Here is a 23,926-nt window from a genome sequence, read left to right on the forward strand (position 1 = left end):
CGGACCGATCACCCCAGGGATAGTCAATAAGATTAACTGGGATTATCATATGCTTAAGGTTATATGAAAAAATTCTTCTACCACTTGACGCTCGAGATTATTTGAAAAAAAAAATTTCATTCTAACTAATTGACGGTCAATTATAAATTAATTTGCAATCAATATATTTATATACGTAACTATACATATAATTTTCATAATTGTTAATGTTTTTTTTCACATAAAAAAATAAACACGTATCCTAATACCAACTTAAACTCCAGTTAGAAGACATCATACTTATCGTTTTTCTAATTAAGTTATAAGTGATTAGAGTGGGGTGAATCTGGAGAAATATTTCGAATGAAGTCAGACTTAAAATAAGTGATAAATTTGTACGTATTACATAATTAAATAATCACAAAATTATTTATTATTTGATAAACAATACGCCACTAATGTGATCTTATCAATGCTGTAGCTTCCTCACTGATTGGTAAGTTTGATCCTACATCCTGCTCATTTGTCGTCGTGTATATCAATTAATAATTGGTAATTGATATCAATGAGTGGGTTAAGAAACGTCAAGTGGGACCAACAAAATCTGCTTCAGAAAAAACAAAAGAATTCAGAAAGTAATGAGAAATATGTACGTGGTCTTTAGGTTCGGAATTCCATGCTTGGAGGCGAAGGGAGAGGTGAGCTGGACTGCTCCTTCGGTGATTGCGAGGTTGGCGTTAGGTATCCTCATCGTCCCAGAGTGATCGGTATCCCAGACTCTTTGCCACTTTTTGTTCTATTGTCGATGTTCTTCTCGATTGGAGTCGTAGCTTAACTACTACCATTGACGTCCACATCTCACTACAATATCGGGTTTTCCGCCATCCTTTTTATATTTTAGCTCGAAGATCGGATCTTTGGCGGTGACGGTCGATGTTGTCCGATTGGTCGGACGGCTGCTGTAAATTTTTTATGCCAGCAATCGGGGATTAAGTTCTTCTGGAGCTCCGTTCTATCGGGGCCTTCCGCTCGTTTTCAGTTTCTCAGATTCGGAAGTTGTTATTTTCCGTGGAAATATGAGCTATTGTGGCATTGATCAAGTATCTTGTTGGGGTTTGATTGAGTGCGAAAAGATCAATTTTTTTATTTTTTAGGTCAGGAATCTTTGCTCAATGTGTTTGTGCTTTTAATCTGCAAATCGGAGTAATATGTAGCTAGCTGAAGGCAAGCTTCTTTCAGAAGTTTAGTTTAGAACTGTCGAAGAAAGGACAAATTCTGCTAGAAATATTATTTTTCAGTTGAGCGAGAAAAATCAGGGTAATCGCATAAATGGACAAGCAGTTCAATAATAAGATAGTCTCATCTGGTTGCAATACTCTTCAGAAATTGGCTTCTAAACGAGATGCAGAAGATTATTCTGTTAAGGATGATAAAATTCCTTGCAAAACCCCAGTCTCTACGGAGTTTACAGTTGATGTTTTATCCCACGGAATGGTTCCCCGTCCTGTTAATGGAGTTTCCTTGATAAATTCAGCGGAGTATGTCGGTCATCGTGGATCCCTTCTTAGTTTGCAGCCATGGATTTTCAGGAAAGCAAGCTATCTAAGGGACAAGGAAATAAAGAAAGTTGCTGAAGATTGTTCTAAATTAAGTGAGCGTGAAATGGATGACTTGGTGAATAACTTACTCAGAGAGAACACCTCAAGGAGAGTTAATTTGAGTCATGCTCATGGTAGAGGTCCAAGCTGTCTGAGAAGCCAGTGTTCTTGCCGTGGGACTAGTAAACCTCTTTCTTCCATGGAGGACTATCTCCTTCCTCAACTTTACAATGAAAATTGCGAATCTGAAGAGTTTCTTTTTAGCTCAATTCCTTCTTCCACCACATCAGACATAAGACCATTTGTTACCGATGGAAGCAACATAATTAGCACATCTTGTTCTGGACCTGTGGACAACAATTTTGCTAGTGAATTAGACAACAAGACGTATGTGAAGAGTGTATCTGGGGTTCTGCCTCTTCCTAAGTTGAGGACAGCAAAAAGAAATTGCAGGGAGACACCACATGAAAAATTAGTTCATTCCAACACTATAGAACCACTGAAGTTTGGTCATCATAAAGGTATCGTTATTATCGTTTTCTCATGTCATTTTTGTAATGGCTATTTGTAGTGTAAGACTCTATCTTCTAAATTAACCGAAAATTCTAATTCTTACAAATAAACAGAAGTCCTCTATTTTTGAGTGACAATGTACAAATTTTGTCAGGCTATGGGAAGTAACCATCTATTATCCAATAATAGTTATCGGTATCATGCTATATCTGATTATAACTTATTTACAGAAACTAGGCTATTGAGGTTTCCATAATTATTTCCGGAAATTAGTAAATTTTTCATGGTTGGTTAGTTGGCCTATCTGTGTTCTTCGCCCCTTAGTTCCTTAGATTTACAAGTCTTGTTCTTGCTACTTACATCTTGGTTTTCTTGTCATAAAAATATTCTCCTTTATATGTTTTGGTAGCAAATTATGCCTTAAGTATGGAAGTGTATAGGAGCCCTACCGCCTTCATATTTGTCATGATTGGCCTAAATCATGGGGTGGCAGTTACAAGGAGTTGAGTTAGACCCAAATAATTGGGGGCAATTAAATGAATCTTATTCTTTGATTGAACTCTTTGCTAGATTATATCACTAACAAAATTCTCTCTCTTAAATCATTTTTAGTTACATTAATAATTGAATTTACTTCAGTACTCTCGCTACCCTAGACACCTTCAACTGTATTTGATTTAATTGGAGGTGTTTATTTAGTATTACAATTGTATAGGTTTACTGCAATGTTTTCGATGCCCACTGTCTGGTTATTCAACTATCAAATATGGACGATAAATTTGGTTAATTGTCTCATATCTTCTTACTTATCGATTCCTATATATAAATATATATTTATATTCTGCTCTTTGTTGATCAGCACATCTTTTGTTTCTAGACAAAGTTGATGCACTACATATCTTCTCTGTTGGAGTTAGCCTTGGACTCTTGTCAACTATACTGTCAAACAGAAAAGAAATAGATCATTTAAACACCATGTTGAAGAGTTCAGAAAACTTGGTTCAAGATTTGCAAGAGGAACTGGATGCTCTAACTGTAAAAGAGTTGGCTAATGAAGTCCAGAAACCTAGTGGCATGGTTCTCAACTTGGAACCAGTTGTAATGGATGACAATGATCAGATATTCTTGCCTATGGAAGAGTCGAGGAGTGAAATAGAAGCAGAGCTTGAAATTGAGCTGGAGAAATTAGAAATGGGCGTGAATTCTTCTGTCTTTAGCGCAAAAATGTTGGTGCTTGATGAGGTAAGGCCGATGTTCTTTGCTTCATTAACTGTATATATTGGAAACCAAACATTTTATATAGAACCTACAGTTTGTCATGGTGATTTGTATTTTATGTAAATATGGTTCATCACAATCAATGAAATTCACTAAGTCCCTGACCAACACCTTTTTCATTTAACTCATTATTTATTACAATTAACTCAATACTATCAATTCTACCAATTCATTTTATATGATCTGCTTTTGGTAATTGTATGCTTTTGCGTTTCATCTATGCTCTTGTGCTATTCTTTCTTAGACCTTGCTAGTTCTCTAAGGCTGAAATTTTTTATTTCAGCTTGATCTGGAACTAATAACAGATGAGATAGTTGGAGGAGAACTAAAAACTGGTAGATTCTTTAATGACCAGTCTACTAATCTGAGTGACTGCACAAGCTCCACAGACCGCCCATTCAAAGCCAATTATTCAGTTTCACCGCGAGAGCTTAGCTTACGTCTGCACGAAGTGATCCAACTCAGGCTACAAGAACGGATTGAAGAGCTAGAAAGAGAACTTCAGCAAACGCAGAAGCAACTCCAGTTGGTGGAATCAGATTGTCTTGCCTCTCAAAGAGGTTTATCCAGCAGTGATGTGGGGTCTTCCTCAAATATGAATAGCCCAATTGGCACTGCAGGAATAATTTCGTTAGCTAAGCCAGTTTGCTTGAACCTCAATGGAGAATCACTGGAGGCATACGATGAAGTTTACAGAGATTTCTCAAGGGTGGCAAACATGGAAGAGAACCGGCCATTGACAACTAACTCAAAAGACCATATTGAATATTACTTTCACTCATCTGATGCGAATTTGATATGGGAAAGGGAGGGGTTGAGATCATTTGGGGAGGAACCATTGTGGGATCAGAAGTTGAAGGACAAGGGATTGTTAGCTACTCATGAGGTTCATGCACTGGATGAAGGTGATTATGTTTACGACGAAGAGATGAGGACATTAATCACACGGATATTGGAGAAAACAAGACAGGGATCACCTATTGTACAAGATGTTCAAAGAATGCTGTTTGCGTTGAATGATTAAACTGGAGGAAAAATTGCTCGAGGGCTGAGTTTTGGGTATGACTCATCCATCCTCATCAATCTGACTCTCTTTTTTCAACATCCTAAATCCATGCTGGTACAGCTTGTTCTAATGTATTCTAGCAGCAGCAGCCGCCGCCGCCGCCGCCGCTTCATTTCCCAATCATTTGTGATTTCCAGTCTGCCATGATCCAAATTTCTCCATCACCACTCAATTAGTGACAAAGTAAATGGCCAACAAGAACCAACTCTTAAATTGGGTCAATCTCCACCTCACTTGCAGCATGGTTTTCACTGCTTGTATAAATGCCTGAACCACATTCTCCCTGAGCATAAACTGCTCATCTCTTCTCTCCACTTGATGCAATTAGAGGGATCGTTTGAAGAGGTGCCAATACTCCTGCATTGTGGTAAAAGGCGAAACACTCTCTCCCCCAGTGTCTCCGTCGTACCTGTCCCAAGGCTATCACGAGGGAGATAAATCGTAACATCCGAGCGAGCATGTGACGGACAGGGTGTAATACGGGGATAGGGGATTTATTCTCCAGCTGCTCCGAGGATCGACCCTACGACCTCATTGTGGCAACACCCGTCACATACCAACTCGGATGACCCGCAGCTCGCCAGTACTCTTGCATGAATCTACCACAGATCGTTCCTGTTCCTCTTCAAGATCAAATGCTGAAGACAAGGGGAAATCATAAGGTTGACATCTCGTCAGAGTGGTCCGACGAGGCTCAAGTTTCACTGGACGTAAATACTAAAATGCAGACGAAAAGGGGCATAAATTTTAAGAGAGGCAAAGTTTGATGGTTAAGGATGACAAACATTAGTTAGTCATGACAACTAACTGTTACTAATCAATTAGTCATTAGGGTCAATCGAATACTTTGGTTTTGTCATCTTTGACAGACCAACTAAATATATCGAGTCATCATAATATAATCCAAAATGATCAAATTAACCCTATTTAATTGGTAAAGCTAATCAAGTAAACCTAAATTGGTCTGCCAAAAATGATTAAACTATATTCAAATGACCAGGAGGATGAGAGAAAATCTAATTGGCTTGCTTAACCTACCTAGCTCACACAATCAAGTTAAGTCATCATCAAGTTGATTCCATCAATTTAGACAAGTCGACCAACTGACCGAGTCAACATGAATCGATCCTTCCAGCATCCCCACTCTTGTGAGCTCAATCTCAAAACAAACCAAGAAAGTGTGTTTGACAAGAAAATCCAGCCCTAAGATGATTTGAATTTTCACTACAATAACAAATAAACTGACAAAGCATTAGCAAAATAACATCAACGTAACAAAACGAAATCAAGAAAAAGGCAATTTCATAAGTATCAACTTTCATTTCACAACTATAACTGGATGACAAGTCATTATAGATACTGATGATATACAAAAAAAAAAATGTGAGATTTTCATCTACAGTTGACCATTTTTCCTATTGTAGAAAAAAAAAACACATTAGATATGCATATCATCCATGTACTGGATGTACAACTACAACATGAAGAGGAACACTACAACACGGAGCTGATCCATCAACAATTCACGAACGGCGTTCATCGTGGTTGAAGATCAAGTAAAAAAAAAAGGAGAATAATCATGTGGTCATTATCTGAAACCATAAGCTGAACAAATGCTGAGGTTATTGTTCCTTAGCCTTCTAAAGAATCTCAATATCCAAATGATATTTAGCCTCTCTTCCCTCAGGTGCATAGCTGCTCCTTATCAGAAGTGATTGTTGTCTTCCTTCCCATGAGGTTTGGGCAATGCACAGTATTGAAAATTTCCAGCGCTGTGCTGCACTTCAATCTGATGATTTGCTGAAGAGCCAGGTCGAACCTGCACAACCTGCACAACGTAGGTTGACTGGGACTTGGATAAACTAGGGAAAACCTCAGCAGTGGAACGAGCTGAAAGACGGGAGGCAGTTGATTCAGGAAATTCAAGATGAGAATGATTGTTCTCACTGTGAATACAAGTAACATCAGTGTCATTTTCTGCAAGATAAAATGAAGATACACTTCAAACTTTCCTGATTTTTCACAAGAAGCATACCCATTGAAGACTTGTTTCCTTTTCACGCATGGTTCGCTATTGGATTTGCCTTGATCTTTTGGACTTGTAGAGTTCTGTTAAGATAGACATTATGGAGTATTAAAAACAAAAATTGCAGGTAGAACAATTCATCAGAAAAATAAGGAAATCTGGGGCTCACGAGTTTAATCCCAGCAAAAGCATGGAGAGATCCATGAAGATTGTAGTGGTTGGCATTTCGTAGAAAGGGATGCTCAAGCAACATATTAGCAGTTGGCCTCTCTGCAGGATTCCTATGAAAGCAACGCTGGAGGAAATTCTTGCCCTCACTAGACAATGTTTCCGGTATTGGTGGGTCTTTCTGGAGGACTCTAAACATAGCTTGGGGCTGTAATCATTCCAAGCAAAAATAATCATGACCAAAGGATAAAAGAAAATACATCTACAAGAAACACAGAGGTTACCACTTCAAATTTACCTGGTAAGCTTTAAATATCTATTTGGCAATCTCATCGTTTTATGTTTATTTATTTGGCAATCATAATAAAAAAACAACAGAGCATTTGATCAAACAGCCACTAGCCACCAAAGGTAACAGACACATACACTATCTAAAGAGCAATCTACAATGATTTAAGACCAAATTTTATCCATTTGATCTTCCAATTAAAATCCTTTGCTAGAAACAAAGTACTAGACCACTAAACTAAATTAGGGTTTGTTTCTTTACTAGTCACAGAATTGGAAAAAAGAATGTAAGCATATGAAGTTAGATAGTAGCAACATGGACAACAATGCCACAGGTGACAACAAGTTGAAATCATAAGCATACAAACCCCTTCTAGATCACTCCATGGATGCTTCCCTGTGAACATCTCAATGATGGTACAACCCAAACTCCAAATGTCAACAGCAAGATCATATCCAATTTCTTTATTCATAGTAGCCTGCAACATCTGCAACAAAAAATAGGTTCAAGGTTCAGAAGAGTTACCTATGAGAAAAATTTCTTTAATCATCAAAATATAAACGCACTTTTGAGTTTAAAAAAAGAACAATCTTCTTGGTTTGGGTTTAGATGCAGCCAAGTGAATATTAACTGAAGAGTAAATTAGATGAGCTACAATTTATGCAACTTGCGCATATTCTAGGAAACATACGCTTCAACTGACAGCTGGTTTCTAACTACAAAAGAAAACGTAGATTTATTCTTAGAATATTTGGGGTAAATCTGAAAATGGCATGCTCTCCTTCCCGCAGAATTCATGTGCTATCCACTCTCTTGCTTCTGCTAGTGATGCTGCTTCATATAATGGAGGCCAATGCCTTACAATAGCTGCTTCATCTTCCCATGTATTTTTGCTCCAATGGAAAGCCATCACAAAAAGGGTATTAATGTTTCTGATGGAGCCAACACCATAGTCAATCCAGGTAGAATGCTTTTGCCTCAAATTACAAAGTTCAGGAGCTTTGACCAAATATAGCAAAACAAAAACTTAAGTACTTATCCTGTTCAGCTATACCAATCTGTCAAAGGTGCAAATCATGTCAGTATGATACAGATTTTGACAGAATACATTCATTTTCTACAGTCAAACAGAGAACTTTGTTTGAGTCACCACACACAAAAAAATAATTATTAAAGAACGTGAGCAATTGAAAGAATTTATGCAGGAGAAGCTGAAACTATGTAGAAGCAAAGAATGAATTATGCTTGAGAGATAAAAGAGATATACCTCCGGAGCCATCCAAAATGGTGAACCCTTCAATGAAAGAGCAGGTGCTGCTCCACTTAACTGATTAAAGAAAAAAAATACAAATTACTAACATTAGTCAATGTAGCACTTGGCAAGTGGCAACTCGTTGGTTCTATAATGTATTTAATAAATCAGGACTGAAATTTGAATTGCAGTTTGGTCCAACAGAGGCTAACACTACCATTAAATTCTTTCATTTTTCCCCAAATTTGGATTTTATCTTGGGTAGGTCAAATTATAACCTTATTCTTTGGGGTTCACCTCTTAGTCACTGAAAGGATGAAGATATAAGATTAATATGTACCTTCAAAGACTGCTAGTTAACTCTGAATTGGGAATGAAATAGTTTCTTCATGCAATGTGGTCCAACGCTCCCATTATGGCATCAGTTAACATCAAATAAATTTGGATGCTCTTAATCATATGCCACTTTCTGTTGCCATTTTAGAAATTTTCTTGTTATCTTTGTTTTCTCAGCTCACACAAATTCTTGATATTCTACTCTGTAGCCCCGAGATTATAGCATTTATATGGTTTCAATTTTGCACTTACAAGAGCATTCCACAACAAGACTTTGTTAGGAAGCTGATAAGGGTAAATAGTCAAAAAAAAAACAGCAGAGTAATCTAGATTAGGTTTTCCTTCTCTCCATACTTTAAAATATTTTTGGATGATTGTTATCATGTTTAAGGTATTTGTTTTAGAATGTTATTTAGTGCTAAAAGCTTACTTATAAAAATGTAATAAATTGGACAACTTTTACAATCTCACTACACTTTTTTGTTACATCTTTTAGCTTCCATGTTTAGGTTATTAACGTTTGTCTTCCATAATTCCAAAGTCAGATTTGAGAATAGATTTGAGTCGACTAAAAATTGGATTGATTCCTGAGCTAGTTGAACAACTGGTAATAAGTTTACCTGATCAATTAGCCTATTCAGGCTGACATCCATAACATCATAAACAGGATTGGAAATTTAAATTTAAATTTAAAAGCACAAGCATAAGATTAAAAATGTAGATAGACGAAGCCTAAGTTCTGGTTCTAAGCATCTAGTCTAAATTGATGATATGAACACCATCATAGTTCATATTGCACTATTCTACTTTCTATTTGGACTACTTAAGCAATAAGCACATTCAACTGTGTCATAGTTTCAGCAGATTCGACAGAAAATTATACCAGAGGAAGAATATTCAACATTTTTCCAATCACTATCCGGCAATCTGCAGTTAGTGTTACCCCTGACAAAAATGACAAGTTGTACAATGACAATTGACTGGAACAATAATCCAAAAACATATTTACTACCATGACGCCAGATAATCTGTCCTCCAAAAAGCACAGAGTATAGATTTTAAAGTATAAAGCACATATCAGAAAGAACTATAAATCTTGGTGTACAAATTATAGGCTTACGTGTTTTGCCATCCCAAAATCAGCAAGCTTAACAACACCATTCACATCAACGAGTAAATTTGCCCCTTTGATATCTCTGTGGGAATGAACTAGAGTCACATGTCTAAGTACTGTATGCTTTCCACGAATAAATATGGCATACATTAAAGGTTTTCCTTTTAGCAATTATACACTGCAAAGTTACTACCAGAATATAGATCAAGGAGTTTAATTTGTATTAATAAATTGAAATACAAAAAACATCAAACTTGTGGCTGTCTTTGGCCGGAAAAAGGAACAGACAGTGGCTTCTGTTTTCAAAGCCAAAATTTGTGCCTTAATAATAATAGAAGGTTCAAATTCTCCTTTTTCATGAATGCTGTCAAAAACAAACAGATGGAATGTTTCAAAAAAAAAAAATCTGTCTGATTTATATAGTAAGTTGGTTAACATTTGATTGGGATAAAAGCAAATATGATAAAATTGCACACAAGGTTGCAGCAACATGTGCATCTTCTCTCTTCAAGATGAAAGAATAGATAATCAAAAAGTTAGTCACAGTTAAATCATTCTAAGTTAATAATATCACGCTCATAGATACATGTTTTGTGAAATGATATTGTCCAAATTTTCACTGATAACAGTAGAACCACTAAGAAAATAGACCCCTGCAGGTAATCTATCCTACCAATTGTCATGATAGGCATAGGTAAAAAAGGGAATAGGATCAATCTTCTGGCCTTTGCTGGATAAGAGGGAGTCTATATATTACATGTGTTTGTTTTAGGACATGATTTTAGTTTCAAAGGAAAATAATGTATGCCCCATGAGAAAGTGACTAAGAAAGCTGAAGCATCTTAATTGCCAGACCCAACCAGGGCACAAAATAGATATAGGAGCAAGAGAAGAACATGCACAAAAAAACAAATGACTTGCACATAACGTGCCATGTTAACAGCAAAATAAAACCAGAAGCATAAAAAGGCCCCATGTAAACAGATCCATTTATTTTGAAGATTTTATGATTTCCTCAAGGCCTTAGCAAACTTTTGATTCTTCATCTAACTTAGCGATTACCTATTTAAGTTTCAGTATATGACCAAACAGATTGTTTTATAGTTCTATTGTTTATTATTGCACCTGAAGACTTATATTTTTCTTGTTTGTTAGAATAACTAGCTGAGACACTTACATCGTGGAAAAATAATTGTTAATAGTTATGAAAATTCCCTAGAGATAAGTGGTTCTGAGATATTTCTCATCATGCCTAACCTATTAGTTCAAGCCACAGAATTATTCCTGATTAATCTTGTACGTCTAAACTCTAAATAAATTCTGCAAGGAATTCCAGCTGCTTGTAGTTTCTCCACAATTAGTGCCTCTAATACCCATATCGTACTGTTTCCAAGGAAACAGAAATCAAAATCTGCAGCTCTTTCCCTGACCTCATTTATTGTTACATGTTAATCACAATAGTTCTTCTCATTCAACTTCTAACATTGTCACAGTGAACATAGAAGGCATTCTTTTGCGTGTTCTACAAGTTCAGGCATTGAGCTATAACATGAAAAACATTCTCCTTAATCTTGCTTTCTCTGTATCAGAGATTGCCAGTGTTTTCAACAAAATTGACCTCCTTCTTATTCAGTCCATCAAAATTTGCTAAAAGATCGAACTCATTGCTTGAATATCTCCTTGGGATATGCTGCAATGTATATTTTTAAGCATATTTTCTACATATGTCACGTAGAGAAGGTAAAAAAAGAAAAGAAAAAAAAATGAATATAGTAGAATAGTTTCAAAGCTCATGGCAATAAAGCTTCATGAAAAAAATCCCTTTAGAATATAGTTTATTTTGTCATCTGACAACCACATTTAAATTAACTAAATTGTGAATTTGTGAGTTGTCATACAATCTCTTGGGAGAAACAGCAAAAAAGTAGTCTTTTTTAAACAATTAAGGGTGAACAAAGTTCAACTAGAATATACTAAAGGGATTGCCAAATATATGTAATGAGATTCGCTAACATTAGAATACTGACCTGTGCATGATGTTTTTACTATGCAAGTAAATTAACCCATTCAAAATATGACGGGTAAAATTGCGCACCACTGATTCAGTCATAGCTCCACAATATTGACGAACATACTTATTAATTGAACCAGGGTGGACATACTCTAAATAAATGTACAGCTGATCCTCAATCTGCACGTTCAAAACTGAATTCCTAAATAAAGATGTGATGAGGGGAAAGTGACAGATTCAGGATAACAACAATGAAAGCTCACTGTTTCTGTCCCATAGTATTGAACGATATTAGGATGCTTAAATTGACTAAGGAACTTTATTTCCTGCAGGAAAGTGAACAAACATTAATCAATTAATATGAACTTTATTTCCTAAAGGAAAGTGAACAAACACTAATCAATTAACCACTTCCAAATAACCAATGACAAATCAAATGAAATCATCAAATTTAACTGAAAACAGTAACTTATTAGGTAAGGCAACATACAGTTGAAACTAAGCCATTAATGTCTATGGAATTGGCACTTTGCACAGATGATGGAAAAACCAATGAAAAGGTAAGATGGCTTACAAAATATTTAAGTAGATACATACACAACCTATGATATTGAGATCTAACCTGTTCCAACTGCTTCAAGCATTCAGCTGATTTGGGATCGTCAGGAATTATATTAACTTCTTTCATGGCACATAACGCACCAGTGAGTCTGTCAAAGTGTATAAATTATACTAAAAGGAAACAAGAAAAGAAAGTAAATACTAACTATAAAAGAACACAAATATGCTGTACCTGTTGGTGGCTTCATAAACATTACCAAATGTTCCACTTCCAAGTAGTTTTCCTTTCTGCCATTGATTAGTCTTGTGTAACACCTCCGCTTTTGCTGCATGCTGATGAGAAAAGGTTGGTTGTGAAGGAGGTGATGCCCCAGGAGGGAGAGGAAGTGGGTGCACTTGTACATTAGCACCACTATCATGTCGTGTAGTTGAGCTCTCTGTGAATTTCTTTGTGTGCAAGGGTGAAGGAGGTCCACTAGGATTTCTAGATTTTGAAATATTACTTTGAGTGATTGGTGGAGACATTTCAGGACTACAAATCATCTTATCCGGCGAAGCCTGCGATGGAAAAATCGTCACCAAACCCATGGTAGAGATCTTAGGTGCTGAACACACTTGAAGGCATGTACTTCCATTGCCAGAAGTCAAATAGTCTGCAGTACTCAATCTCCTAGGGCTATTTATAGGACTAGAAATAGGACTTGAAAAATCACCAATTGCAACAGTCTTTGCAGGTATCTTCAGTTTGAAGTTCATAGTGCCAGAAGAATTTGGATCTTGGAATGCTTTCCTCCGGTAGCTAATTGTTGTCTGATCTGATGGTTTGTCAACATGTCGTCCACTCTGGACATTAGTCTGGTAAGCTAACCTATTGCAGTGTAATAAATGCAACTAAACAACATTTCCTCAATAACAAAACCAAAAGAACTAAGCAATGTAAGAAAATTCTTTCCTAAACAATGAAAACATTTCTTATAACATACAAATCAAATTACACATTCAGTTATCCAATCATAAGCTGTTGAAAATGACACAAAATTGTAGTTTAAAGGTTGCAATAGTTCAAGCAGCGAAATAAATAATGTCATAAAAAAAATAGGTTAGAATCAAGGTATGTCAAATGAAACGTTAGAGTGATGTTGGCTGATGGATACCCTTAGAGCATAGTAACTTTGAGATTTTAATTTTGTACCCTTTTCACAATTCTTTGAGATTTTCTTTCTTTTTTTGATTCTACATTCCAACAACATATACCAATAGGTCTGGCTACCATTAATTCTCGATACTGCTTGAATGATTTTTATCAGCAAGGTCTAAAACAAAGCTTATTAACCAAGAGTATCAAGGGTGATTAATTGCTTCTTGTAGTCTCCGAGGAGTCAATGGAAGCATTAGATTTTTAAGACAGGAACGTTTAAGGAGAGAAATCCTACCATTATAATGTAATTTATCTCCAAACTTATAAGTAAAACTCGAAATATATAGAGTAAAATGTTTATACTGAAGATTGATGTATTTTTGTCAGAAATCATAGGAAGGGAGATTCCAATACGCCATATACAAGCAGTTAGTGATCATTCGCTTTCAAGTCTCAGCAATTCACTACTAGTACACTTAGATTCTAAAATAACTTTCTTTTCCTAAAAAAAATATTTTAAATAACATGAAGAACTGGTAAATCTATTTTATTTCAAGATCATACTTCTGTACACCAAAAAGAATAATGAACAATTGTTTTAATACCATATTTAACATAATAATATCCTGACTCTAAGATAAATTCCCCAGCATGTACTTGCATACAGATAGCACAGTCATGATACGTTAACATTCTCACAATCATAACGACCAAAGTTATTACAGAAAATAGTAAAACTGAAACAAATTTAGGATAAATATATAGGACTAGTTATTTATTATATCACATTTAAGTAAGAGTAAGCAAGAAAAACAAACATTTATTCTCCTCAAGCAACTCGCACTTATTGAAAAACATGGGTAGATGTTTACATATTACACCAAACGAAAGAAGAAATAAGCAGCAGGCATCATAAGAAGCAATATTCCATCTAACATCAATGCTAACAACCTCAACAATTTTAGAGAATGCAAATTGTTTCGTTCAGAAGGCTTCACGTAAATGTTTTTCCTTTTTTGAACCATCAGGACTAGAAAAAGATTTCATATAAAGATAAATAATTTGCGGGGTAAAAGGACAAAATTGAGGTCCAAGGATTCCTCAATTACACATGAAGCACAGATATTAAGACGGAGCGGAAAAACATCATACCTTCCTACAACATATTCAACGGCAGAGGGCTCGGCCACCGTGACATTCCCCTGATCCGCTTCCACGCTGTCAGAAGTCACCAGCGGCGAGGGCAGAGGGCGTCCCACAGAATTCTGCGGAGAAAACACCAACCCTTGCTCCGTGGCCGAATGTCGATGCAACGAGACCGAAGGAAGGGGGAGCGGGTGTGGTAATAGCATGGACGAGGAAGCGGACCGGGAGGGTACGGCGTTATTGTTGCTGGCGGCGCGCGATACCGGTGTGGAACTCGATAATGCGGACGAGCGATCCTCGAGGGGCAAGGCCTCAACTTCGAGGTCGGTAAGGTGGCGGAGCTTGCGCTGGCTAGCGAGCCGAGGCTGGCTGTCCCGGCGAATCCAAGAAAAGAGGCGGGAGTCCTTGGACCGTCGCTGGCTCGGTGGGGCGGGGGAAGAAGACGACGATGAGGCGGAGGAAGGGGAGGAAGAGAGGATATGATTGGCGCTTACGTTGCTCTTCCACCAGGGCATGACGAGGACGAAGGATCACATAGGTTGTTAGAGAGCAGGGTTAGGATAGCACAGAGAAGGAGGGGGAAACCCTAAACCTAGACCTCGCCCGTTTGAATAGGAAGAGGCGGTGACGGTGGCGGAAATCGTCGACGAGGAAGAAGTAAAAAATGAGCGGACGGTGCGGAAGCACGACGAGCCCCATCTCTCTCGGGGACGGGACGGACGCGCCTTCGAAGAGACGAGTCGTTACATACCCTTTCGCTTTTCCCGTCTCACCTAATTTTTTACCCTTATTCTCGTTTCCCTTATGTGTTTTTTTTTTAAAGTTTTATTTTTTTTATTGATTTTTCTTTTTTTATTAATCAATTTTTTATCAAAATTTTTAATCAGTTTTATTTTTTAATAATTTTTTAGTATATATTTATAATCTTTTATTTTTTTTAAATTTATAAAATTTAAAAAATATATAAAAAGATGGATCAAAATTATATATATATATATATATATATATAAACAACTAACAAAAATACTAACAATTAATAGTATTTTATATATATATCTTACTTCTTACTATTTTATTAAAAATCTCACTCCTTTACTAACTAACTTTTGGTGAAGCCTAAAATGAATTTACGTTAATATCCTTTTTTCTATTCACACTAAAAATAATTCTAACGTTTATTAGTAATTCCACAAGCGAAACAATCAGTGATCTAGAGTTCGAGACTCAGCTGCGGCATATTATTATGAATTTTTCTCATCATTAATTTTCTCTGGTTGTTTTATATAAAAAAATATAATTCTTTTTTGTAAAATACCAGAAAATAGGCGAATATTAATAAGGGATTTTTCCGGAATTTTTGGAAATTTTTCGGGAATTTTTCGGAGCTAGTACGGACAAGTTAACGGGGATAAAAATGGGGCACGGAAAAGCCTGTTTAGGCTACCCTATTTAAGCGAGGAAAAGTTGATTTTCCTTTTCCTTTTTATTTTTTTTTATTTTATTTTTTTATTCTCTTTTTCTCCTTCCTTTTCCTTTCCTCCTCGCGTGCCAGAGCCTCACCCGACGTTGCCGATTTGCCCTAACCGCAGGCGGCTGTTTTCCCTTCTCCTTCTCCACCTCGCGGCGACTCCTTGCATCGCCTTGCCTCTTCCTTTGCTGTCGCCGAAGGTGTGCCCTTGCCGGATCCCTCTGCCGAAGCTTCTTCCTCTCCCTCTCACTCTCACGGCGAGGAGCACCTCTCCCCTCTACTGATCTATGGTTCTTCTCCGATTGATGACGCCGTCGGTTATCGCCGGAGCTGTAGAGCCCCTCTATCGAGGAGGTCATGCCCTAGCCCCTCTGCTGTGATTTGGCAGCACAACTGCCACTTTCCTTCCGTGCCCTAGTCTTGTGTACACACTGCTTTCCACTCGATCGCTGTGGAAACAACTGCTGCCGTCACCAGAAGGGAGGAGTTGCCGAAGGAAATTGGGGATCTGTTACTGACCTCATCCCTCTGTCCTTGCTCATACTCACGGAGCTAAGCTTCCCTCAAGCACCTTGCGGCCGGGTTTGAGGTGATCACCAGCCTTGACTACTGATTTAGGTAAGTGGATGTGGAATGGTTGGTTTGTGTACCTGGTTGAGTGTGGGATCGCTAATTTAGAGTATATGGTTTGGTGGACAGCAACTTCACCAGTTTCAGCTACTGTTGCTTGCTGTCATCATCGGAGAAGAAGGTCAGGTAAGGATCCTTTTAACTACAACAGTAATGTAGATGTAGATTTTGGTATATTACTATAAGGATTCCTAATTAGTGGAATTATGTTTATGTTGATTAGGGTTCTCCCTAAGTAGGTTGGGCATTTTCTTTAGCTATTTAATTCATTTGAATTTAGCTAAATAAAACTATACATGTACGATTATTACAGGATTCAGATTCAGAACGAGCACATCGACGTAGAGGTTGATTAGCTCGATCTACATTGGAGGCGGGTACCTCTTGACTTATCTTTTATGATATTGTCATTGGATATGCATAGTATTTTATAACTACAAGCAATGAATATGTTTGCCTTTGGTATGTCACTGTTTGATATCCATAGCATGTTAGATTTGTCACCTGTGAAGCATCCGTACTTATATCTCGTGATTTGTTGCCATGAGTACCTTATTGCCATGAGTATCTTAGTTTCTAGAGTGACATACCATGCTTTACTGAGGTTAGGGTTAGACTCTGGATTTTTGTTTCTGACATGTATATCCAAATTATCTGATACTTAGGTTTTTATGCCATGCTTGGATTGTGTATTTCTATTTGTATATCATATATGATTCGTGTACCTAGATCTTGTGGCTTTGATCTGTGTATATTATAGGTACATATGCTATGGAAGGAGGATATGTTTAGGATCTAGGTTGTTATACCATAGAGGACCAGTATACCCTAGATCCGTGGATTTGACATACTGATACTGTGGTACCCATATTATGTATATATGGATTTTTCTTTATGCTGATCAGGACATTCCATACTTATTATGTTCAGGACATAGGTTTTTGATATTCTATCTGACCTGTGTACTCTAGATCTTGGTATGTGACCATCGATTTTACCGTACTCATTTTATACATATGGATATGGTTATGTTGATCAGTTTATGACCATGCTTAGTGTCATGCATCATGATTGCATGCTGCGCGATTGTCGGCTCTACTATGGTTGAGCACATCGCCAGTTACATGTACTGCACACACCACCACTCATGGATTAGTGGTATATCAGACAGGTGTGTGGCGGTTCTGCTGTTTGGCTCCGTTGGTCTGAGGACTCAGCGTGGTAGCCGGCAGTCAGTTCCGCTCTGTTTGGCTCCGCTGGCATTTAGTGTAGCGGCGTAGGCAGACGGTGGACTCTGTTGGCTCCGTTGGTCGGTGACTCAGCGTGGTAGAGATACCTCCCGTCATCGTGTCTGGGAGATGAGCATTGAGCTCCCCATTTATGATTTGGGGTCACGGGACAGGAGTACTACAGCATTCCGTCCACTCGGTCACTCATCGGGAGTAGTGACGACAGAGTGTACGACCTACCCCCTCGGTCTCACCATTTGTGTGTGAGATGGCTGCCGGGGTGACCAGGACGCATCATTAGCATCATATGCATTGATGCATTTATATTTTATGATTGTGTTTGTGTGTTTGCTGCATTTGGTTGGATACATACTTTGACCTGCATACAAGATTATTGACACTTCGGTTTGTGACCCTTTTGCGGATAGGAGTTCTGGTGAGTCTGACTTCCTCGTTACCTTTCAGTTTTGCGTATTCCCTATATATGATTAGGAAGCTGTATTCCATGTTTGTTGTTGTTAGATATATCTTACTACTCATGTCCATTGGTATTCGCTGAGTTGTTGAACTCACCCCCGTTGATACTATTTTTTTTTCAGGTACCAGGTTGGTTTTGGTGTCGCTTGGAATATCCTGTCTGCTGGTCCCCACGTCACATCAGAAGACTTATCAGTTTCACGTATGTTTTGTTTGTTTATGTATCAGTTTGTTTAGCTCTATACTCCGGTTTTGTTTTTTGAGTGTTGATGTTGTTATGTGGTATTTTGTATTTGTTGTTGGTTGTGTAAGCCTAGCCGGCTAGCAGTTTTGTGTTTGGTTTGTATATGGTTTCTGTCGTTTTCCGTTGTGTTTTGATTTTGGTACAGCCGAGTGGGCTGCTTTACTTATAACTGCGTGGTTGTGTTTTTATTGTATCAGCCGAGTAGGTGAGATCATTAACTGCGTGGTTGTGTGTATATTCCAGCCGCTGTGGCTGATGTATATTGTGTATGTAGAAAGTTTTGGATTGTCAGGTGCTGCCGAAATTTCTTCGGACAGGGACTCCTCTGGGGCGTGACAATTTAGTGGTATCAGAGCCAAGTTATACGATACTTGCTATGTGTTCTGGATTTTTGAGATTTATCTGATACCAATTTATTTGGTATCAGAGATCGGCTTACGAGTTTTATTTCTCGTGTTTCGGATTTCATGTTTTAGTCTTCTCGATGTGACTTTTTGGATTTTGGGACTTGGCAGAAGCAGGACATCTCCAAGCTATAGGAGGTATGTTGGTATATGTTATCCTACCTTTTTGATTAGTTTATGCCCTGTTCATTATTACAGTCTATGACATGTATTAGCACTCTTTACTAGTACCTGTCTGGTTGTTGTAGCATATATTATATATGAGGGGTTAGCCACTGACGATGATCGACCTTAATAGAGATTGAGGGATTACAGTTTCTGGCGATTTTCCATATCATACACTAGTAGTTTTAGTTTCTGTTATTATTAGTTGGATAACGGATTGAGGTACATACCAGTCTCTGCTATTATTAGTTGGGTAATGGATAGTATCTATATCTTTATGTTGACCTAGCCAGTGGTGTACCATTTTATTTTAGTAAATTTCATCAGTAAATATTTATTTACTCATGTTAGATCGGTCAGTAGAAGACTGATTTACGTTTGTCGATTTGAGTTGTCATGGATCGATATACCTTTATGATTGTGGAGGATCATTTATGGGTTACTTGTGCTTAGTTATGTATCTATAGCACATTTAAGTACATGACTTGTACTGACGTGGAAAGGACTGAAATAATAGTATATCATTGTCGGCTCGACCAGGTATAGAGGATTGATGTATCCTATTCCATGGGTACTTTAATTTTAGACTGCATGTACCTAATTGGATAACTTAGAAGATGGCATAGGGTTTGTGTGGTAGATTGGATTAAATATGCTGATTATGCATAACTATGAAGTGTACATATGATTGTTATGAGTTGAAGGAGTTCTATGATGGATAGTTCATTTGCTGATAGTGTGAGTATTCACATTTAGATATGGTTATTGTAGGTTTCTTGTGGATTATAGCTATGTAGTTAGCTGTACGTGTCTGATTTACATACTGGATGTATCTTATCGATTTAAATCTGTGACGTGATATGTGCACTTGTGTTTGGTGTAGTATTTGAGGTATTTTGTTGATTATATATGATTAGTGAGTGCACTCGGGTCTATCTTGATCTGTTGGAAGTATTATGTTGATCATACTCAAGGTGTATGTATATATGGGGTGAGTATTATTGGAGGTATATTGTCGATTATACCTACGTTGATTTAAGCACACGTGTACGGTATGTATTGTTGGAGATATCACGATGGTTTATACCTTTGTTATGAGTATGTTTGGTGTATACAAAATGGAGGATTATGTCGATCATACATATGTTGTGTGTGCACGTGTGCCGGGTGTATGGTTGGTAGCATCATGATGATTCTACCTATGTTAAATGTAGAATATTAAATGTCTACATTATGATATTAGTTGTTTTACCCTGTCAACTAATTTTCTCATTAGTGGGTGACCGACCCACTAGGAGGATGATAGAGTTGACTATGGATTTGATTTGCTTACTGGGTGGTTATACCCTAGGCTACCCACATTGATCTGTGGTAGAGAGATCTCGTGCAGTCTCTAGTATGATAGTTAGGTGCCTTGGACATTTATGTATTGTTTGTGGTGGAGCGTAGCTCCCACATATTTTTTTTTGTTTGTTTGTGGTAGAGCGTAGCTCCCACATATTTTAGATGGTTGTGGTGGAGCGTAGCTCCCACATATTCCGGATTATTTGTGGTAGAGCGTTGCTCCCACATATGTAGTATTTCGTGTGATGGAGCATTGCTCTCACACTGGAGGAGCTATTCTTTGGTGATTATATATCGTTGGTGATTAGATCTGTTTATTGTTGTGGATCTTATGGTTAGGAATGTCTGTGATACGGACATTATGTGTCTTGGTTTTACCATTCGTGCTTGCGGTGCCCTAGATGTTATCATGGACTCGATGATATGGGTATTCCTAGGATGTTTAGATTGGTTTCCATTGTCTTTGTTGACGATGTGGTGATCTATTTCGGATCCGAGGTGAGTCACGTGCACCACCTTTGCATAGATCTAGAGATGATTCGACGAGAATATCTATATGTGATTATCAGTAGTGCTGATTTGGATTGTCTTATGTGATGATGTTTGGGACACACGGTCACCAGTAGGAGTGTACCGTGGTTCCACAGGAGATAGAGGTTGTTACCGTTGGGAGCAGCCGAAATCAGTGCAGGAGATCTGTAGTCCTTGGGACTGGCAGGATATTATAGACCTTTCATCGAGGGTTTCTTTCGCATAGTTATGCTACTTACACGCCTGACCAGGAAAGGCGTGAAGTTCACTTGGACTGAGGATTGCAAGACCAACTTCTAGGAGCTAAAGCTGAGACCAGTGCCGGCTCCGATTTTGGTTTTACCTTCGGGAGAGGACGGATATGTCCTCTACACCGACGCATCTACTCAGGGTTTGAGCGCTGTTCTGATGCAGCACGATAGAGTAGTCTCCTATGCTTCTCGGCAGTTGAAGGAGCATGAGGAGAACTACCCAGTACATAACTTGTGGCTGACCGCCATTATTTTTCCTTGAAGATTTGGCAGCAGCATCTGTTCGGTATTACATTTGAGATTCACACTGGTCATAAGAGTCTCAAATAGTTGTTCACTTAGAAAGAAACTTAATCTCTGACTGAAGAGAAGGATGAAATTCTTGAAAGATTACGAATTGTACCATTAGCTATCACCCAGAGAGAGCTAATGTGGTTGCCGATGCACTTAGCCGGAAGTATAGAGGGACTGTAGCTTACCACCGAGTTGTGGTCACAGACTTGATTCAGGGTTTCTCCGAGTTAGACCTTGAGGAGCAGGGACAGACAGAATAGAGTATTCTTGTTACCATGGTTGCTTAGTCGTCGATCAGGACGAGGATCCGAGAGCCCTATGCTGCTGATCAGTATTGGCAGTTTATTTGCAACCAGATAGCTTCCGGGTAGCAGACCGAGTTTACACGAGACGAGAAGGGTGATTTACACTTCCGAGGCAGATTATGCGTACTTCAGTCTTATCCGGCCTTATAGGAGTTACTTCCGGAGGCTCATCGCTCATGAGTTGCTGTCCACCCAGGCGGTACCCGTGTGTACCAAGATTGAGGTGTTTCTATTGGTGGAACGACATGAAGGAAGACATCGCGGATTTTGTAGCTAGATGTCTTGTCTGTCAACAAGTGAAGGCAGAGCATCAGAGATCTGTCGGATTACTTCAGCAGATTTCTATTCCTGAGTGGAAATGAGAATAGATTACTATGGACTTTGTGGTAGATTTGTCGAGGACACGACGAGGCCATGACGCGATTTGGGTAATCGTTGATCGATTAACCAAATCCGCGCACTCGTTAGCGATCCGGAAGACTGATTTCCTGAATCGATTGGTAGATCTGTTTTGCCGGGAGATCATCAGATCATGTGATGTTTCGTTGACTATTATTCGGATAGAGACCCCGGATCACGTCTCGTTTTTGACAGAGTCTGCAGCAGGCTTTGGGCACGCAGCTTTGTTTCAGTACGGTTTTCCATCCTCAGACAGATGGATAGTCACAGCGGACCATTCAGACTCTAGAGGACTTGCTGAAGTATTGTGTATTGGATTTTGAAGGCAGTTGGGAGGACCATTTGTCATTGGTAGAATTCGCCTACAACAACGATTTGCGTTCGGCTATCCGGATGCGACCGTTTGAAGCGTTGTATGGTAGACCTTGTCGGACACCCACCCTCTAGATGAGGTTGGGGAGGCCCAGTTGTTGGGACCTCATAGAGCTCAGCATGACGCAGAGTTGGTCCGTACTATCAGACGGAGAATGTTAGAGGCGCAGGACTGCCAAAAGAGTTATGCTGATCGGAGACGCAGACCCTTAGCGTTCTCTATTGGCGACCATGTATTTCTGTGAGTTTCACCCACGAAAAGGGGTGAAGAGATTTGGCTTCAGAGGTAAGCTAGCTCCGCGATACATTAGACTTTTCCAGATCTTGGAGAGGATTGGAGTAGTAGCTTACTGGCTAGCACTACCACCGTCCCTAGCAGGCGTTCATGACGTATCCATGCTTGAAGATATGTAACCGACCCAACTCATGTACTGTCTGATATACCAGTTCCCTTTCAGCCTGACGTTACCTACGAGGAGATTCCGGTACAGATTCTGGACTAGAAAGAGTGTCAGCTGCGGAACAAGACAACCCGACTAGTTAAAGTCGGATGACAGCATTATTCAGACAAGGAGGCTACCTGGGAGCTCGAGGATACGATCCGAGCTTGATACCCCATCTTTTCACTTGAGGTATGTGGGTTATCTTCCGTTCAGCATTTATGCTCTATATCTGTTGTTAGTACTTGCTGATGGTAGATAACGAAATTTGGGTACCAAATTTTTATTAGTGGGGGAGAATGTAAAATACCATAAAATAGGCGAATATTAATAAGGGATTTTTTCGGAATTTTTGGAAATTTTTCGAGAATTTTTCGGAGCTAGTACGGACAAGTTAACGGGGATAAAAATGGGGCCCGGAAAAGCCTGTTTAGGCTACCCTATTTAAGCGAGGAAAAGTTGATTTTCCTTTTCCTTTTTATTTTTTTTTATTTTCTTTTCTTTATTCTCTTTTTCTCCTCCCTTTTCCTTTCCTCCTCGCGTGCCAGAGCCTCACCCGACGTTGCCGATTTGCCCTAACCGCAGGCGGCGGTTTTCCCTTCTCCTTCTCCACCTCGCGGCGACTCCTTGCATCGCCTTGCCTCTTCCTTTGCTGTCGCCGAAGGTGTGCCCTTGCCGGATCCCTCTGCCGAAGCTTCTTCCTCTCCCTCTCACTCTCACGGCGAGGAGCACCTCTCCCCTCTACCGATCTCTGGTTCTTCTCCGATTGATGACGCCGTCGGTTATCGCCGGAGCTGCAGAGCCCCTCTATCGCAGAGGTCATGCCCTAGCCCCTCTGCTGTGATTTGGCAGCACAACTGCCACTTTCCTTCCGTGCCCTAGTCTTGTGTACACACTG

The 23,926-nt window shown here is 38.8% G+C and overlaps 2 protein-coding genes and 1 long non-coding RNA gene across 4 annotated transcripts; 2 read left to right on the forward strand and 1 right to left on the reverse strand.

Annotated features, from left to right (window-relative positions):
- Positions 1 to 634: 634 nt before the first annotated feature.
- Positions 635 to 5,113, forward strand: LOC122000959. Its single transcript, XM_042555477.1, has 3 exons — positions 635 to 2,098; positions 2,968 to 3,332; positions 3,652 to 5,113. The coding sequence occupies exons 1-3, from the start codon at positions 1,309 to 1,311 to the stop codon at positions 4,390 to 4,392; spliced, it is 1,896 nt and encodes a 631-aa protein (XP_042411411.1). The 5' UTR covers positions 635 to 1,308; the 3' UTR covers positions 4,393 to 5,113.
- Positions 5,114 to 5,734: 621 nt separating this feature from the next.
- LOC122000960 (mitogen-activated protein kinase kinase kinase 5-like) lies at positions 5,735 to 15,256 on the reverse strand. 2 transcript variants are annotated; one of them, XM_042555479.1, is made up of 11 exons: positions 14,482 to 15,256; positions 12,424 to 13,059; positions 12,253 to 12,340; positions 11,894 to 11,956; positions 11,647 to 11,810; positions 9,626 to 9,701; positions 8,185 to 8,244; positions 7,285 to 7,404; positions 6,630 to 6,836; positions 6,470 to 6,543; positions 5,735 to 6,380 (listed from the first exon to the last, which is right to left on the reverse strand). In XM_042555479.1, the coding sequence occupies exons 1-11, from the start codon at positions 14,988 to 14,990 to the stop codon at positions 6,140 to 6,142; spliced, it is 2,238 nt and encodes a 745-aa protein (XP_042411413.1). In that variant the 5' UTR covers positions 14,991 to 15,256; the 3' UTR covers positions 5,735 to 6,139. The 2 variants fall into 2 exon arrangements, with proteins under 2 accessions (XP_042411413.1, XP_042411414.1); XM_042555480.1 differs by having other exon boundaries at positions 12,424 to 13,034; positions 14,482 to 14,609.
- A 776-nt stretch (positions 15,257 to 16,032) lies between these two features.
- LOC121999911 lies at positions 16,033 to 16,955 on the forward strand. The gene is made up of 3 exons (XR_006116822.1): positions 16,033 to 16,561; positions 16,643 to 16,699; positions 16,887 to 16,955. It is a non-coding gene; the product is annotated as an uncharacterized LOC121999911 (long non-coding RNA).
- Positions 16,956 to 23,926: the final 6,971 nt, after the last annotated feature.

Source organism: Zingiber officinale, chromosome 7A, assembly GCF_018446385.1.
Source record: "Zingiber officinale cultivar Zhangliang chromosome 7A, Zo_v1.1, whole genome shotgun sequence".
NCBI lineage: Eukaryota > Viridiplantae > Streptophyta > Magnoliopsida > Zingiberales > Zingiberaceae > Zingiber > Zingiber officinale.